General features: G+C 45.2%; 1 protein-coding gene across 6 annotated transcripts in view; it reads right to left on the reverse strand.

Annotated features, from left to right (window-relative positions):
• MARCHF6 (membrane associated ring-CH-type finger 6) overlaps positions 1 to 19,751 on the reverse strand; it is an 845,067-nt gene that overhangs the window by 400,582 nt on the left and 424,734 nt on the right. For all 6 annotated transcript variants that reach the window (XM_063922758.1, XM_063922754.1, XM_063922757.1 and 3 more), the window contains 2 exons: positions 12,252 to 12,310; positions 4,206 to 4,286 (listed from right to left, as the gene is read on the reverse strand). In XM_063922758.1, coding sequence (XP_063778828.1) covers positions 4,206 to 4,286; positions 12,252 to 12,310 — 140 coding nt within the window. The remainder of the gene's footprint in view (positions 1 to 4,205; positions 4,287 to 12,251; positions 12,311 to 19,751) is intronic.

Raw genomic sequence — 19,751 nt, forward strand, 5'->3', positions numbered from 1 at the left:
TCAGCCTGGATGGCAAAAGCAGTGGCTGCTTGGACTGATGCATTGGAAGAGGATCTTTCAATGGCATCTAGAGAGCAAAAATCCCATGTTGCACATATCAAACAGGCTGCAATGTTTTTGTAAGAAGCAGCCTTGGATATGGGTACAACTGCCTCTCAGGCGTCAGCTTCAGCAGTAGCCACTCGCAAAACAGTTTGGCTCCGTACATGGAAAGCTGATTCAGAATCCAAAAAGGTTTTGGAGTCTTTACCTTTCACGGGTATTGGATTCGAGCCTTCAGAGAGCAACTTTACCTCTGAACAAAATATCCAAAGTTCAGTAAAGGATTCAGGAGTTGCTGCACAGTCGAAAGGTATCCATTAATGTGTGTGATGGGATTGATGGTGTCAACATTCAACATGGTAGAGTATGTTCAGTTTATTCGAGGCCTCTGCAACGTCTGACTCTTTCCAAATGGAAAGGTTTTCATCAGACAATAAAAATGCAGACTATGGTCCCACCTCTGGAAGGAGATCATTAGCCTGGTGGCTACAGACAACCCATCTGGACAAAGGGAGACCCTTTTGGATATCAGACTGGGAAATTCTGACAACGGATGCCAGCCTTCAGGGCTGGGAGCGGTGTCAGGAAGAATTTGCTTCCAGGGGCAGTGGACCAAGAAAGAAAGTTGCCTACCAATAAATATATTGGAACTCCGGACCAAATACATGATTCAGGCAAAGGATGTCCTTCAGGGTACACCAGTTCAGATACACTCAGACAATGCCACGGCAGTAGTGTACCTCAACCATCAGGGAGGAACTCGCAGCCAGAAAGCAATGAAGGAGGTAAATCACGTTAAAGTGGGCAGAACTTCATCATCCAGCCTTGTCCGCAGTGTTCCTACCGGGAGTCCTAAACTGGGAAGCAGATTTCTTAGTCAACACGCCATTCATGCAAACTAATGGGCTTTACACCCCAATGTCTTCTAAATCCTGGTCGACAGGTGGGGGTTGCTGGAAATTGTTGTTCTGCCAGGACACCATGAGATCTAAGTTCCAGCATACAGGTCAAGAACAAAGGATCCCAGAGCGAACTTTGTGGATGTCCTGTCAGCGAGATGGAATTTTCATTTGGCCTATGTTTCCACCAATCGCCCTGTTACCCAGGGTGATGAGAAAGGAAAAACAAGGAAGGGGTGCCATGATACTAATAGCTTCGGCTTGGCAAAGAAGACATTGGTATACTGATCTGCAGAGGATGTTGATAGATGTTCCACCCCTACTGTCTCAAGGTCCTTGTTATCACAGACACCTGGATCGACTGTCTTTTACGGCAAGGCTCTTGAGACTTCCATCCTTAAGTCTACTGGATTCTAACAACAGGTAATTCAAACGATGCTCAGAACAAGGAAACCTTCCTCAGCTCGCATTTATCACCGATTATGGCAAGCCTGTATTCAATGGTGCAGTGATCGGAAATTTGACCTTATGTCTTTCAGAGTTTCCAGGGTCTTAGCATTCCTTCAGGTAGTAATGGATAAAGGTTTAAGGGTGGCTTCCTTGAGAGTGCAAGTGTCAGCATTAACTGTATGGTTCTAAAAGAAAATTGCTAACCTACAGGATGTGCACACTTTTTCAGGGAATGCTGCACATTCAACCTCCTTTTGTTCCTCCTACAGTGCCTTGGAATTTAGGTTTAGTCCTAAAGGACCTTTAGGTTGCCCAAATTGAACAACTTAAAACAGTGGATCTTAAATGGTTGACAGCTAAAGTTCTCTTTCTACTGGCTATTGCTTCAGCTAGAAGAGTTTCAGATTTAGGGGCATTGTTATGTCGTCCTCCATTTCTGGTTTATTCATCCAGATAGAGCAGTTCTCAGAACTAAATCTGGGTATCTTACTATGGTGGTGTCTAAATTAGACCTTAACTAAGACCCGGCCTTCCAGGGGACTGACCTTTCTGCGGGAGATGCATCATTGGACATAGTCCGTGCCTTAAGGGTCTACGTAGATCGTACCAGTGCCATCAGAAAGACAGATTCCCTCTTCATTCTCTATGGATTTCACAAGAGAGAATGACCTGCTAAGCACACACTGGCGAGGTGGCTTCGGATGACTATTTCAGAAGCATGTTCTCAAGCTGAACTCCCTGTTCTGGCTAATATCTCTGCTCACTCTACTTGTAAGGTAGGTCCATCATGGGCAGCACAACGTGCTGCTTCAGCAGAAGATATGTAAGGCAGCCACATGGTCTTCCATTAACACATTAGACATTATGCCTTTGATACCTTTGCCTCTAAGGATGCTGAATTCGGGCGAAGGATTCTCTTGTCCAATCAAGAGCATACCCACCACTAAATTGCTTTGGGACATCACAATGTTATCCTGTGGACCCTGTCGGAGAAATATACGTTATGGTAAGAACTTACTGTTGATAACGGAATTTCTCCTAAGTCCACAGGATCCACAGGGATCCCACCCTGACGCACCTGATTTGAGGATCATTTTACTCACTAGCCTCTTCCTTCTTGTACGGAAGGGTGTGCATGTGTGTTCTTCTTGCCTGATTAGGGCTCTCTATGATGCTCCTGCCTTAAGCTTTGGAAAAACAACTGCTTTGCCTGAGCTAGGAGGTGGGGATATATGGATGGGCCCATTGCATGCTGGGAGGTTGAAAGCTTTGACCGTCTGGTGCAAATCCACTGACGCGTCATCATATCCTAATGTTATCTTGTGGACTTCGGAGAAATACCATCATCAACGGTAAGTTCTTACCATAACGAATATTTGTCCATCAAGTTCAACCTGTTAGTGGTCTCCTACAATGAATTATTTTTAGACTAATTTTAACTGTAGTTAGTGTTCTGCCGTAAACTAAAAAACTCTGTTTTATTATTACTATAATACAGGATTTACCCACCATAACCCTGTATATCCTTATCAAGTCCCTGATAAAAACCAGGAGTCCACTACGTCTCAGGCACACTCCCCCATGCATTAAGCATAAAGGAAACAATCTTCCAAACATTTGCAGACGTCCGTCTGTATTAAATTGATAGCATAATCTCATGAGATTTAGAACCGCAGAAGTTTTGCGAGTACCAGCTAGGTTGAGTCTATTTTCCATTTGTGGAAAGGACCCAGATGTGAAAGCATGTGTTCTTCAATCTCACGCTTCGGGCCCATTGTCTCGCTTAGTTCACCAAAGGTTACTATTCCAAATAGTTGGGGATGTTGACCCAGTACATTATGGGAAAGGTCCTCTGCACAAAGGGAATCTAGACGCTATTGTAACGGTTGGTCTCTGTGGCACCACTACAGTGTGCGGGTGCGCACACACAGTAATACCAGGCATCAGGGCTAAGGTCCAGGATAGTGAGGGACAGTGCAGCCCCTAAGAACTCACAGCACCTATCAGCACTCCTGGTTCATCTGATTAGAGAGTGGGGGGGAGATCCATAGGAAGGACTGTTACTGCACCACAGACGGTAACAAAGTGTTAATAGAAGTGCAGGACGCAACAACGTATACCACAAGACTTTTTACAAAAGCTACAGTGACACTATTAACTCGATGAATATGAAATGTTTACACTATGCATAAAATCACTGAATTTCTTAAGACATATCCTGTATTTGTTGTAAACAAGACACATGCTGTCAATTTGTATGTGTAAAGTACAATTAGCATTTTTATCACTACTTAATACATATTAAAATCACTTCAATCTTTTTATTATACAGTATACATAATACACAGACAAGGACCTGATTCAAGCATAACTACAGTAGAGTGCAGATACAGAATCTTGGTCTTTGTTTAGCTGTACAGTATGTTATACAGAGGTAGGATCGCCTCTGGTCTTATCTGCAGCAAGCAAACTAACTAGGTAGTAGTGGGGGCTGATCCCAACCTGAATCCCCTGAATGGAATGCTAGGTGGCCGGCAAGATAAGGTCAGTAATTTTGTTTTTGTTTTTTTTGGTCATACCCACTAACTAACTGGCAGAGGTGGGGTACAATTGGCAGTAAATTGCAGCACAGGAGGGTATGTGTGGTGAGGTTGCAACTGCTTTGATGACCTGGAGACATCAAGACTGGCCCCGACATAAAGGGGGAGAAGAGCACAGTGACGTGATGGGGGAGACATTGTTGTGCCTAGGTTCATACTACCCCTAATTTACCCCTGCACAACACTGCTCTATTGAGGTTCAGTGTAAGGATACATGGCACAGAATCAAGGTGACTGCTAGCAGCACATAACCGACTATTGTTGTTATAAGGCCTTCAAAGTGAGATGCTTTTACCTGCAAAAAACAAACAAATATTATTGTACTGTACTTATTCAAATCTTTCATTCATATTACAGGTAAACATCTACTTGTTTATTGTGTGAAAGTCCGTTTAACATGGATGTTCTGGTCTTTGGCCTAAACTGGGTCTTTAGCACTCCAAAATACCCATCACCACTATTTTTATCTACAACTTCTGGGAGAGACTTCTTACTAGATGTTTTTTGGGTGGTTGTCAAGATCACCAACAAAGTATATTAAGATGGCCATACATTTGAAAGATATTTTTCCAACCAGCTAATTAGTTTGCTGGTTGGCATAATCAGCTGCTAGTGTGTTGGAGCAAAGTATAACAAGGCAATAAGGCTAGTGTGTGGGAGAAAACTATAATAAGGCATTTGCTCCCACACAATGGAAAATGCACCAAAAGGCTTTGTCCAATTAGCAGGGGAAATCAAACAGGCTTGATTTCTCTCAACTAGTTGGAGAACTAAGGTTTTAGTGGGGTGTGAAAGTTGGCACTTTCTGCCCCAACTGAACAAATTTAAGAGATGTAGGCGTACAGTCTTTCCAGCTACTTCTGGTACTGGCAGTCTGGGCAGGAGGAAAACGCACTTACCTGCTGTCACTGCTGAGCTCTCCTCCTCACATCTCAGACAGCTCCAAGGGAAGCGGTAAGCCTCTGTCTGAATCCAAGATGCAAAACTGCTCTATCCAAATAAATACATTTAAAAAAAAAAAAAAAGAAGATGGTCTCTTCTTTCGGAGTCAAATAAGATGCAGGATGGAGACAGCAGCACCGACAGTGGGTAAGTACAATTTTTTTTTTACAGGTGCACTTGGGAAGTAGAATCCTTCAGGATAACATGAACAGGTATGTATAAAATAGAATATGTCTAATTATCAACTATGTGCCGTGTGTTGCAAAAAAAATATATATTATAATAATAATCATCTTAAACTATTTGCATTTTTTCAGTAACTTACAGGTTCCAGGACAAGGGGGAATTTGTGGTTCTCCAAGTGTCAGCAACCCATGGCAGACATTTATAGCTTCTGGGTCATGCTGGGACCTGTGGTTCACTTATGCTATTCGTGCCAAAGCTATTTATAGCCGGTGTGTGTTAGGGGCACATTTTTTGCAGGTCCAACTGCCACAGATTTTGGGGTAACCAATACTAGGGTCACACTGTCCGTCTACTTCTGACAGCTACAGTATACAACTACTTTCAGCGTGTGAGCAAACGACAACCACATGCTACCCAATAAGGCTTCAACCCAGCTAACTAGTTGGCAGGTTGAAAAAAAATAAAAATAAATCATTCCAGTGCAAGGACAGTTTTAGGCTAAAAAAAAAAAAAAAAGGAGGAGATTTATGGTAAACTTACCATGGTTAAATCTCTTTCTGTGAGGTACAGTGGGTTTCACAGGGAATACATTGGGGTGTAGAGATGGATCTTGATCCAGAGGCACCAAGAGACTAAAGCTTTGGACTGTCCCAGAATGCATTGCGGGGTCTCCTCTATAACCCCTCCTCCAGGCACTATGAGCTCAGTTTTGTTAACCTGTCCAATGCAGAAGCAGGTAAAAGAGAAGGCAGATGTTAGTCACATAGAACCACGTTCTCACGACAGGAGAAGGGACTAGCGGCTAATGCCATACAAACCCAAAGAAGCTAAGTGTGGGTGCCCTGTGGAACCCAGTGTACCTTGCAGGAAGAGATTTAACCATGCTAAGTCTACCATAAATCTCCTTTACTGTAGCGGGATACACTGTGTTACACAGGGAATACATTGGGGATGTCCTATAGCAGTACCTCAAGGGAGGGGACGCACCTCAGCAGGTATGAGAACCCGGCATCCAAAGGAAGCATCCTGGGAGGCGGAAGTATCAAAGGCATAGAACCGAATAAACGTGTTCACTGGGGACCACGTAGTCGCCTTGCACAATTGTTCTGCGAACACGACATGCCACCTAAGAGGGTCCAACAGACCGAGTAGAATGGGCTTTAATAGCAGCAGGAGCTGGGAGTCCTGCCTGCGCATAAGCTTGTGCAATCACCATTCTAATCCTTCTGGCCAAGGTTTGCTTATTCGCAGGCCAGCCAAGTTTGCGGAAACCAAACAGTACAAAGAGGGTATTTGACCTCCTGATAGAGGTAGCCCTCTCCACATATATATACGGAGAGACTGTACCACATCCAAATACCGTTCTTTGGAGGACAAATCAGAACAGATGAAGGCTGGAATCACAATCTCTTGATTAAGGTGAAAAGATGACACCACCTTAGGTAAATAACCAGGGCAAGTTCTAAAAACTGCTCGATCAAGATTAAATATCAAAAAGGGTGGACGACAGGACAAAGCACCTAAGTCTGACACCCTTCTAGCAGAGGCAATAGCCAGCAGAAACAGGACCTTGGCTGTGAGCCATTAAAGGACCAGTGACTCAAGAGGTTCAAATGGGGACTCTTGCAAGGCATTCAGGACAGACAAATCCCATAACACAGGAGGGACATAAGAAGACTGAATCCGCACTTCGCCCTAAGTGAATGTATGAACGTCAGGAATAAACGCAATTTTTCTCTGAAACCACACCGACAAGGCAGATATGTGAACCTTGAGGGAGGCCAGACAGAAAGTCCTAAATCCAGTCCTTGTTGCAAAAAAGCCAGAAGTCAGGATGTACTAAACTTGGAAGCATCGTAATTCTTAGCAGTATACCAGGTGAAGTAAGAATTCCAGACCGTATAATAAATCCATGCAGAAGCCTGTTTGCGCGCCATTAGCATAGTTTGGATAACCGCCAAGGAGAATCATTTGGCCCTCAGGAGTGAAGCTTCAAGAGCCACGCCGTCAAAGCCAGTCTGGCCAGGTCCGGGTAGACACAAGGGCCCTGAACGAGGAGGTTTGGGCGTAGAGGAAGTAGAAGAGGATGCTCTATCAATAGACCCTGCAGGTCTGAGAACCAATGCCGTCTGGGCCATGCTGGAGCAACTATAAGTAGTATTCCTCCTTCTTGCTTGAACTTCCGTAGTACCCTGGGCAGAAGTGACACTGGAGGGAACACGTCGGGCAGCCCGAAAGTTCCATGGAAATGCCAGTGCGTCCATAAACGCTGCTTGAGGATCCCTTGTTCTTGATCCGAAGACAGGAACTTTGTGATCGTGTCAACACGCAATCAGATCTACATCTGGTAGACCCTACTTGTCCACTAGGAGTTGAAAGACTTCCTGATGAAAACTCCACTCTCTGGCGTGCACATCCTGACGACTGTGGAAATCCACTTCCAAGTTGAGGACTCCCGAATGAACACTGCCGATATTGCCGGCAGATGGCGTTCCGCCCAACAAAGGATTTTTGACACTTCCATCATTGCCATGTGGCTTCGAGTGCTGCCTTGGCCTTGATGGTTTATGTATGCCACCGTGGTGGCGTTGTCTGATTGTACTTGAACAGGCCTGTTCTGTATCAGAGGCAGGGCAAGAGTCAAAGCATTGAACACTGTCCACAATTCCAGAATGTTTATCGGGAGGAGAGATTCCTCCTTGGTCCAACGACCATTGAGAGAGTGTTGCTCCAACAGCACACCCCAACCCCTCAGACTGGCGTCTGTAGTCAGTAGGACCCAGTTGGGGATCCAAAAGGGATGGCCCCTGCTCAACTGCTGGTCCTGTAGCCACCAGCTCAGTAAAAGACGAACCTCCGCAGTCAAAGAGTTCATTTGAGACCTGATCCGATGAGGCAGGCCATCCCACTTGGAAAGGATTAACCTCTGCAGAGGGCGGGAACTAAATTGAGTGTACTCTACCATGACGAAAGCCGACACAATGAGGCCTAGTACTTGCATCTCCGAGTATATCAACACTCTTAGGCAAGAGAGGAAGCATCTGATCCTGTCCTGAAGTTTCAGGACTTTCTCTGGAGACAGAAACAGTCTTTGGCTGTGTGTGTCCAGCAGTGCCCCCAGGTGCACCATGCTCCGTGCAGGGACAAGAGAGGACTTTTTCCATATGACAAACCACCCGTGGGCTTGTAGGTAGCGTACCGTCAGTTGCACATGACTGAGGACAACATCTTGGGAGTTCGCCAGAATCAGCAAGTCATCCAGATATGGCAGGATCCTTATTCCCTGACGAAGCAGATGAGCCGTCATCACAGCCATAACCTTGGTGAAGGTAAAAGGGGCCGTGGCCATTCCAAACGGCAGAGCCTGGAACTGATAGTGAAGGTTGCCAATAGAAAAACGCAGATATTGCTGATGCGATATATCAATAGGTATATGCAGATAAGCATCTTGTATATCCAAGGATACCATATAATCTCCGGGTTTCATGGCCAATACAAATAGAGCGCAACATTTCTATACAGAACTTGGACACTCTCACAAATTTGTTCAGTGATTTGAGGTTGAGTATAGGCCGGAAAGACCCATTGGGTTTCGGGACTAGCAACAGGGTTGAGAAGTATCCTCCGCCTCTCTGGGAAAGGGTTACCGGCACTACCACTCCTGTATCCAGGAGGGAACGCACAACCAGGTGTAGAGCTTGCGCTTTCAATGGGTCAGAAAGGAATAACCGTCGTGCAGAACTGGAGAGGGGGATGTCTCTTGAAAGAGACTGCATACCTGTGAGAGAAGACTACTCGCACCCATGCATCTGAAGTGGTTTTTAACCAGACCTGGGTGAACTGCAGAAGTCGGCATCCCACCCTTGGATCCCCCAGGGGGAGGCCCGCCCCGTCATGCAGCAGGCTTGTCTTGTTTGGAAGCAGGCTGATGGGTGGCCCAGGATTGTTTTGTTTTGGGCTTAGTGGTTTTGGGAGCACGAGCTTGTCTCGGGCTTGTCTGACCTTTTGCTTTCCCTTGAGGTCAAAAGGAATGAAAATGGTATTCTTTGCCTTCTGTGCAGAAGGATTAGTATTCGGGAGAAATGCAGTCTTAACAGCCACTAAGTCAGTTACGATCTTATTCAGATATTCCCAAACTAGGATATCTCCCTTACAAGGAAGTACCTCCAAGGTCTTTTTGGGATCCAGGTCCACCTTCCATGACCTCAACCACAGAATTCGGCAAGCCAGGATGGACGTAGTCAATGCCTTGGCCGCCTTTACACCTGCCTCAGAGGACGCCTCCTGGCAGTGTCAGATATATCCTGAGGCAGATCAGCCTCTATTGCCTGAACCCATGCTTCAATTCCTTTTGCGGCCCAGGAGGCTGCTATAGTGGGTCTATGTACAGCACCTTTAAGGGTAAATAGACTTCAGGCATCCCTCCACACGCTTATCTGTCAGTTCCTTCAGCGAGTTCCTGACAGTAGTGACAGGCATAGTAGATGACACCACAAGACAGGTGACATGGGAATCCACCAGCAGTGAATTTTCCCACTTGTTACATAACTCAGCAGGGAGAGGATAACGAGCTAGCATCTTTGTAGACAGGGAGAATTTCTTTCCTGGAACAGACCAGGTTTCCTGACGTATGTCTACTAAATGGTCAGAATGTGGTAAGACTACTTTAGCTACCTTCTGACATTTAAACTTATCAGGTTTCTTAGACGCAGTAGTGGGATCTATATTATCATCGATTTGTAGAATCAGCTTAACAGCCTCCACTAGGTCAGGGACATCAACCTGAGTTGTAGGTTCCTCGTCAGAAGCAACTGTATCAGTGTCTGACGGATCAGTATACTCCCCATCCTCATCAGAAGTATCATCTGAGATATTAATGGACCGTAAGAAGGAAGCGGCCCGCTTAGATGACCCCTTGATCCCAGAGGGACGTGGGGTAGGATTTTGTCTAACCAAAGATTGATTCAATTGTTATATCTGGGTAGACAGAGCATCCGCCCAGGGCGGATTTACCACAGGGACAATATGCGGCTGCAATGGCACAGGAGGTCCCATAGGGGGCGTAAGGATAATCACATGAGTATTAAGCATAGTAGGGAATGCCGCCCAAGGTGGCTCCTGATTGGTTACAGGAGCAACAGGCTGACTAGGAAATGTATGGCACATATTACACACACCTTCCTTCGAAACTTCCCCCTCAGGCAAATCCTTGGCGCATGCGATGCATGATGCAGGAGCATCCGCAGATTTCCCGTTTTTTGTGGTAGACATTATAGTGAATGTAACCCTAGAGCGTAAGAGTACGATACAGCCAGACAAATACAATACCTGCAAATAAATCCCCTATTTATGTGACAGTATATACAGGGCACAAACAAAGAATAAATGCAGTATGAGGTGACTGAAATGCACAGTAGAATAAACTTTACTGTAAAAACTGCGCAGCACTATATATATTAGACTCTGACGCACGTAGTCCCTTAGGGTAGTGAGTACAGTGATAGCTATAGCTGGGATACACTGAAAGTGAAATCCACACAGCAGATACAGGCCCACACAGTCACAGTGACAATGCAGATAATTATTTTAGTCAGACAATAAAACTGCACTGGACTAGTAAGTAAATATATACACAGATATATATATATACACACACACACACACAGGTTGAGTATCCCATATCCAAATATTCCGAAATACGGAATATTCTGAAATACGGAATTTTTTGAGTGATAGTGAGATAGTGAAACCTTTGTTTTCTGATGGCTCAATGTACTCAAACTTTGTTTAATACACAAAGTTATTAAAAATATTGTATTAAATGACTTTCAGGCTGTGTGTATAAGGTGTATATGAAACAAATGAATTGTGTGAATATACACACATTTTGTTTAATGCACAGAGTTATTAAAAATATTGGCTAAAATGACCTTCAGGCTGTGTGTATAAGGTGTATATGTAACAAATGCATTCTGTGCTTAGACTTGGGTCCCATCGCCATGATGCCTCACTGTGGTATGCAATTATTTCAAAATACGGAAAAATCCAATATCCAAAATACTTCTGGTCCTAAGGATTTTGGATACTCTCTCTCTCTCTCTCTCTCTATATATATATATATATATATATATATATATAAATAAAGAGAGAGAGAGAGAGAGAGAGAGAGAGAGATAAAACAATGTGCACTCCGAGGCCGGATGTATATGTCAGAATACTCGTACAATATATTCTGGTAGAGGTACACTTGTTCTTAACTAACACTGTCTTAAAATGACATGTAGAATACTTAAGTGTCTGTAAAATCACAGCGCTGATGAATCGGGCGGATTTACAGAGGAGAACTTACCCTGCAGTCCCGGAGACCAGTCGCAACTACTGTGAGAAGATGGCGCCCAGAGTCTCAGTCAGGGAGTGAGGGAGAGTGTGTGGCAGCTCCAGGGCGGGAACACCAGCAGTAGATGGTGCCCGGAGCTGGGGGAGTGTTTATAGGTCAAGCGCCTTTTCCCCTATGCTGGTCCTCACCACCAGGTACTATGGAGCCTTAGTAAAGTGAATATTTTACTATCCGACCTGTGCTCCCATGCGTCCTAGTGGATATAGTGGAGTCCCTGCTCTGTCACAGTGTCAACACGAGTGTCGCGGTTCATCTCCTTAAACCACAACCAGAACGCGATTTAACGGCAGGTCCCGTCTGGGGGACCCTCTTACCTCCTCCCTTAGTAGCAGCCAAGCGATCCAGGAGAGTGTCTGCGGTGGTGTGCCTAGGAATCAAAGCGCCTCCACCGCATATGTACCAGGGAACAGAGCCAGCGGGAGCATGCAACACCGCTGGGGAGGTGATGGAGCAGCAGCACAGTATGTCACACTGACATATGAAGTGTTGCAGCCCTTGAAGTCTTCTAAAAAGCTTTTTCAGAGCTGCTTCATGCAGGCACCAACTCTAAAACGGAGCTCACAGAGCCTGGAGACGGGGTTATAGAGGAGGCCCCGCAATGTATTCTGGGATAGTCTAAAGCTTTAGCCTGTCGGTGCCACTGGCTCAAGATCCATCTCTACACCCCAATGTATTCCCTGTGGAACACAGTGTACCTCGCTGCAGAAATGTGGGATAATACAACTGTATACTCACATAGTGTGCAAATCCAAGACCGATGACAGAGAAGTGCCCAATGTGATAAGGGCAAAATGCTGTACAAAAAAAAGATAAAAATACATAAATAAATAATGATAATAATAATGTCCACAAATACAAAAAATTTGAAAAATACTTTGAACGCAAATGCATCTAACAGGGCTTTGGCGAACAGTATAATGTTGAAGGCATTTAGCTAATTATTTCATTTCTGTCATATTTGATAAATAAAATGTTTTTTTTGCCTTTAAAATACACAAATGACATTTAATGAAATAAGGCAAAATTTTCATAAACGGGTGAATTGTGTGTTAGTAAAAATAGTGTTTACCAGCACTTACCATAGTATTGTGTATAGCATAACGCGTAATTATATTCTAAGGTTCTGAAAGTCACCTTATTTTTTTATACAAATCAAAGAGCATTAATGGAACACAATATGGGGCCACAATAATTAAAAAAAAAATATAGCCTGCATTAAAAAGTCAGCAATTTCCTTCCTCGTGTACAGATTGCAATGGAAAATGGAGAGAAAAATTAAAAGGTGTCCGAGTTTGTCAAAATATGGCTCTTACTGGGAAACACTGACTTTTACATGTAGCCTTACGTCAATCCAGAGAAGTTGACGTATTATACATTTAAAAGTGTTATACAACAGCCATTAAAGATTGTGATTGATAGGAAATTTGAGGGGGAAAAAGGAGAATTCATTGCCACAAAGGGTATCATTAATGTTGCTTTTGATCATGTTAACTACTATGGCCACTTAACAAAGCCACTCTCTTTCCAAACTTACCAACAGCTATGTAAAAGATATATATATTTTTTAATTACTGAAAAGATTATTTTGATGGCAGTTTATAAATAGTGAGCAAAATCCATCATTAGCAACAGTCTATTAATATCCTGGAAGACCTGTATGGAAGTTTGCACAACTGAAGCTGCTAAAATTTAAACTTCTGTTAAAATGAACTCAAGAAATTAGCAAATTTGTAATGTCAGGCCTTACACCTACTCCCATTATTTTTGCGTTAAAAAAAGTGCAAACCCTTGCACTGATGGTTAAATTATCTTAGACACAAACTTTGCCACTTAATACACATATATCACACTTCACATTTCTTATACAAAATAGAAATACCAAGCACAAACATATTTCTTTAAACTTTGGTTTCAAAATAGACAAAACAGAATTTTTGATCACTTTCAGTCTAAGGGGTATATTCAATTAAAGTCGGATCCATTCTGACAAGTATTTGTCAAGCTGTATTAGCAGTAGCCAGATCAGCCACAATCTTATTGAGGACTTCTCCAAAGAGCATGTCTCCCTTAAAGTCTCAATCTAAACTTCCCATGAGAACATCGGAAGTTATCAATCAGCTTGATCCATCAGAAGAGATGTTATTTATATATAAGTATAATTCAAAATCGAATAAGATTAGACAGATTATTAATACAAATTTAGGAATATTAAAACAAGACCCCGTATTGAATAAGCACATTGGTGATAAACCAAGGATAATTTCTAAGAAAAATACTAATTTAAGAAACTTATTAGCACCGAGTGATTTGAAGACAATCAAACAATCTAATGAAGATCAGCCAAAATCTTGGCTTCCTAATAGACCTTGTGGTAGTTATAGGTGCAATAAATCCATTTGCTTTACTTGTGGGTATATGAACAACGGGTCAATAAATGTTACATCTTGAAGTAGTGGGGGGAGTTTTCCGATTAAAATAAGAATTTACTTACCGATAATTCTATTTCTCATAGTCCGTAGTGGATGCTGGGGACTCCGTAAGGACCATGGGGAATAGCGGCTCCGCAGGAGACTGGGCACATCTAAAGAAAGCTTTAGGACTATCTGGTGTGCACTGGCTCCTCCCCCTATGACCCTCCTCCAAGCCTCAGTTAGGATACTGTGCCCGGACGAGCGTACACAATAAGGAAGGATTTTGAATCCCGGGTAAGACTCATACCAGCCACACCAATCACACCGTATAACCTGTGATCTGAACCCAGTTAACAGCATGATAACAGAGGAGCCTCTGAAAGATGGCTCACAACAATAATAACCCGATTTTTGTAACAATAACTATGTACAAGTATTGCAGACAATCCGCACTTGGGATGGGCGCCCAGCATCCACTACGGACTATGAGAAATAGAATTAATCGGTAAGTAAATTCTTATTTTCTCTAACGTCCTAAGTGGATGCTGGGGACTCCGTAAGGACCATGGGGATTATACCAAAGCTCCCAAACGGGCGGGAGAGTGCGGATGACTCTGCAGCACCAAATGAGAGAACTCCAGGTCCTCCTCAGCCAGGATATCAATTTTGTAGAATTTTACAAACGTATTTGCTCCTGACCAAGTAGCTGCTCGGCAAAGTTGTAAAGCCGAGACCCCTCGGGCAGCCGCCCAAGATGAGCCCACCTTCCTTGTGGAGTGGGCATTTACAGATTTTTGGCTGTGGCAGGCCTGCCACAGAATGTGCAAGCTGAATTGTACTACAAATCCAACGAGCAATAGTCTGCTTAGAAGCAGGAGCACCCAGCTTGTTGGGTGCATACAGGATAAACAGCGAGTCAGATTTCCTGACTCCAGCCCTCCTGGAAACATATATTTTCAGGGCCCTGACAACGTCTAGCAACTTGGAGTCCTCCAAGTCCCTAGTAGCCGCAGGCACCACAAATAGGTTGGTTCAGGTGAAACGCTGAAACCACCTTAGGGAGAAACTGAGGACGAGTCCTCAATTCCGCCCTGTCCGAATGGAACATCAGATAAGGGCTATTTCAGGATAAAGCCGCCAATTCTGACACGCGCCTGGCCCAGGCCAGGGCCAACAGCATGACCACTTTCCATGTGAGATATTTTAACGCCACAGATTTAAGTGGTTCAAACCAATGTGACTTTTGGAACCCAAAACTACATTGAGATCCCAAAGTGCCACTGGAGGCACAAAAGGAGGCTGTATATGCAGTACCCCTTTTACAAACGTCTGAACTTCAGGGACTGAAGCTAGTTCTTTTTGGAAGAAAATTGACAGGGCCGAAATTTGAACCTTAATGGACCCCAATTTCAGGCCCATAGACACTCCTGTTTGCAGGAAATGTAGGAATCGACCAAGTTGAATTTCCACCGTCGGGCCTTACTGGCCTCGCACCACGCAACATATTTTCGCCAATTGCGGTGATAATGTTTTTGCGGTTACATCCTTCCTGGCTTTGATCAGGATAGGGATGACTTCATCCGGAATGCCTTTTTTCCTTCAGGATCCGGCGTTCAACCGCCATGCCGTCAAACGCAGCCGCGGTAAGTCTTGGAACAGACAGGGTCCTTGCTGGAGCAGGTCCCTTCTTAGAGGTAGAGGCCACGGATCCTCCGTGAGCATCTCTTGAAGTTCCGGTTACCAAGTCCTTCTTGGCCAATCCGGAGCCACGAATATAGTGCTTACTCCTCTCCATCTTATCAATCTCAGTACCTTGGGTATGAGAGGCAGAGGAGGGAACACATACCCTGACTGGTACACCCACGGTGTTACCAGAGCGTCTACAGCTATTGCCTGAGGGTCCCTGGACCTGGCGCAATACATGTCGAGTTTTTCCCAACGGTTTATAATCATGTGGAAGACTTCTGGGTGAAGTCCCCACTCTCCCGGGTGGAGGTCGTGCTGAGGAAGTCTGCTTCCCAGTTATCCACTCCCGGAATGAATACTGCTGACAGTGCTATCACATGATTTTCCGCCCAGCGAAGAATCCTTGCAGCTTCTGCCATTGCCCTCCTGCTTCTTGTGCCACCCTGTCTGTTTACGTGGGTGACTGCCGTGATGTTGTCCGACTGGATCAACACCGGCTGACCTTGAAGCAGAGGTCTTGCTAAGCTTAGAGCATTGTAAATGTCCCTTAGCTTCAGGATATTTATGTGAAGTGATGTCTCCAGGCTTGACCATAAGTCCTGGATATTCCTTCTCTGTGTGACTGCTCCCCAGCCTCGCAGGCTGGCATCCGTGGTTACCAGGACCCAGTCCTGAATGCCGAATCTGCGGCCCTCTAGAAGATGAGCACTCTGCAACCACCACAGGAGGGACCCCTTGTCCTTGGTGACAGGGTTATCCGCTGATGCATCTGAAGATGCGACCCGGACCATTTGTCCAGCAGGTCCCACTGGAAAGTTCTTGCGTGGAATCTGCCGAATGGGATTGCTTCGTAGGAAGCCACCATTTTACCCAGAACCCTTGTGCATTGATGCACTGAGACTTGGCTCGGTTTTAGGAGGTTCCTGACTAGCTCGGATAACTCCCTGGCTTTCTCCTCCGGGAGAAACACCTTTTTCTGGACTGTGTCCAGGATCATCCTTAGGAACAGAAGACAAGTCGTCGGAACCAGCTGCGATTTTGGAATATTGAGAATCCAACCGTGCTGCAGCAACACTACCTGAGATAGTGCTACACCGACCTCCAACTGTTCCCTGGATCTTACCCTTATCAGGGAATTGTCCAAGTAAGGGATAACTAAAACTCCCTTCCTTCGAAGGAGTATCATCATTTCGGCCATTACCTTGGTAAAGACCCGGGGTGCCGTGGACCATCCATACGGCAGCGTCTGAACTGATAGTGACAGTTCTGTACCATAAACCTGAGGTACCCTTGGTGAGAAGGGTAAATTTTGACATGAAGGTAAGCATCCTTGATGTCCCGAGACATCATGTAGTCCCCTTCTTCCAGGTTCGCAATCACTGCTCTGAGTGACTCAATCTTGAATTTGAACCTCTGTATGTAAGTGTTCAAAGATTTTAGATTTAGAATCGGTCTCACCGAGCCGTCCGGCTTCGGTACCACAACAGTGTGGAATAATACCCCGTTCCCTGTTGCAGAAGGGGTATCTTGATTATCACCTGCTGGGAATACAGCTTGTGAATGGCTTCCAAAACTGTCTCCCTGTCAGAAGGAAACATCGGTAAAGCCGACTTTAGGAAACGGCGAGGGGGAGACGTCTCGAATTCTAATTTGTACCCCTGAGATATCACCTGAAGGATCCAGGGGTCTACTTGCGAGTGAGCCCACTGCGTGCTGAAATTCATTGCGACGGGCCCCCCACCGTGCCTGATTCTGCTTGTAAAGCCCCAGCGTATACTGAGGGCTTGGCAGAGGCGGGAGAGGGTTTCTGTTCCTGGGAACTGGCTGATTTCTGCAGCCTTTTTCCTCTCCCTCTGTCACGGGGCAGAAATGAGGAACCTTTTGCCCGCTTATCCACGAAAAGACTGCACCTGATAATACGGCGTCTTCTCATGTTGAGAGGCGACCTGGGGTACAAACGTGGATTTCCCAGCTGTTGCCGTGGCCACCAGGTCTGAAAGACCGACCCCAAATAACTCCTCCCCTTAATAAGGCAATACTTCCAAATGCCGTTTGGAATACGCATCACCTGACCACTGACGTGTCCATAACCCTCTACTGGTAGAAATGGACAACGCACTTAGACTTGATGCCAGTCGGCAAATATTCCGCTGTGCATCACGCATATATAGAAATGCATCTTCAAAAGCTCTATAGGCAAAAATATACTGTCCCTATCTAGGGTATCAATATTTTCAGCCAGGGAATCCGACCACGCCAACCCAGCACTGCACATCCAGGCTGAGGCGATTGCTGGTCGCAGTATAACACCAGTATGTGTGTAAATACATTTTAGGATACCCTCCTGCTTTCTATCAGCAGGATCCTTAAGGGCGGCCATCTCAGGAGAGGATAGAGCCCTTACAAGCGTGTGAGCGCTTTATCCACCCTAGGGGGTGTTTCCCAACGCACCCTAACCTCTGGCGGGAAAGGATATAATGCCAATAACATTTTAGAAATGATCAGTTGTTATCGGGGGAAACCCACGCATCATCACACACCTCATTTAATTTCTCAGATTCAGGAAAACTACAGGTAGTTTTTCCTCACCGAACATAATACCCCTTTTTGGTGGTACTCGTATTATCAGAAATGTGTAAAACATTTTTCATTGCCTCAATCATGTAACGTGTGGCCCTACTGGAAGTCACATTTGTCTCTTCACCGTCGACACTGGAGCCAGTATCCGTGTCGGCGTCTATATCTGCCATCTGAGGTAACGGGCGCTTTAGAGCCCCTGACGGCCTATGAGACGTCTGGACAGGCACAAGCTGAGTAGCCGGCTGTCTCATGTCAACCACTGTCTTTTATACAGAGCTGACACTGTCACGTAATTTCTTCCAACAGTTCATCCACTCAGGTGTCGACCCCCTAGGGGGTGACATCACTATTACAGGCAATCTGCTCCGTCTCCACATCATTTTTCTCCTCATACATGTCGACCCAAAAGTACCGACATACAGCACACACACAGGGAATGCTCTGATAGAGGACAGGACCCCACTAGCCCTGTCTAGGGAGACAGAGGGAGAGTTTGCCAGCACACACCAGAGCGCTATATATATATATATATATATATATATATATATACACAGGGATAACCTTATATAAGTGTTTTTCCCCTTATAGCTGCTGTATAGTTAATACTGCGTCTAATTTGTGCCCCCCTCTCTTTTTTAACCCTTTCTGTAGTGTAGTGACTGCAGGGGAGAGCCAGGGAGCTTCCCTCCAACGGAGCTGTGAGGGAAAATGGCGCCAGTGTGCTGAGGAGATAAGGCCGCCGATAAGGGGGCGGAGCCTATCTCCCGTTTTTTTATGTATTTTGGCAGGGGTTAAATGCATCCATATAGCCCAGGAGCTATATGTGATGCATTTTTTGCCATCCAAGGTGTTTATTATTGCGTCTCAGGGCGCCCCCCCAGCGCCCTGCACCCTCAGTGACCGGAGTGTGAAGTGTGCTGAGAGCAATGGCGCACAGCTGCAGTGCTGTGCGCTACCTTGTTGAAGACAGGACGTCTTCTGCCGCCGATTTTCCGGACCTCTTCTGCCTTCTGGCTCTGTAAGGGGGCCGGCGGCGCGGCTCTGGGACCCATCCAAGCTGGGCCTGTGATCGTCCCTCTGGAGCTAATGTCCAGTAGCCTAAGAAGCCCAATCCACTCTGCACGCAGGTGAGTTCGCTTCTTCTCCCTTTAGTCCCTCGATGCAGTGAGCCTGTTGCCAGCAGGTCTCACTGAAAATAAAAAACCTAAACTAAAACTTTCACTAAGAAGCTCAGGAGAGCCCCTAGTGTGCACCCTTCTCGTTCGGGCACAGAGATCTAACTGAGGCTTGGAGGAGGGTCATAGGGGGAGGAGCCAGTGCACACCAGATAGTCCTAAAGCTTTCTTTAGATGTGCCCAGTCTCCTGCGGAGCCGCTATTCCCCATGGTCCTTACGGAGTCCCCAGCATCCACTTAGGACGTTAGAGAAACAATACTTAAATTGTGAATCTCCTTATTCTGTGTATGTTTTACAATGTCCATGCCGACTGCAATATGTCGGCAGGACTATCAGAACAATTAAATGTCACTTTAGGGAACATAGGCGTAATATTAATAAA

Source organism: Pseudophryne corroboree, chromosome 5 (genome assembly GCF_028390025.1).
Source record: "Pseudophryne corroboree isolate aPseCor3 chromosome 5, aPseCor3.hap2, whole genome shotgun sequence".
NCBI classification, from domain to species: Eukaryota; Metazoa; Chordata; class Amphibia; order Anura; family Myobatrachidae; genus Pseudophryne; species Pseudophryne corroboree.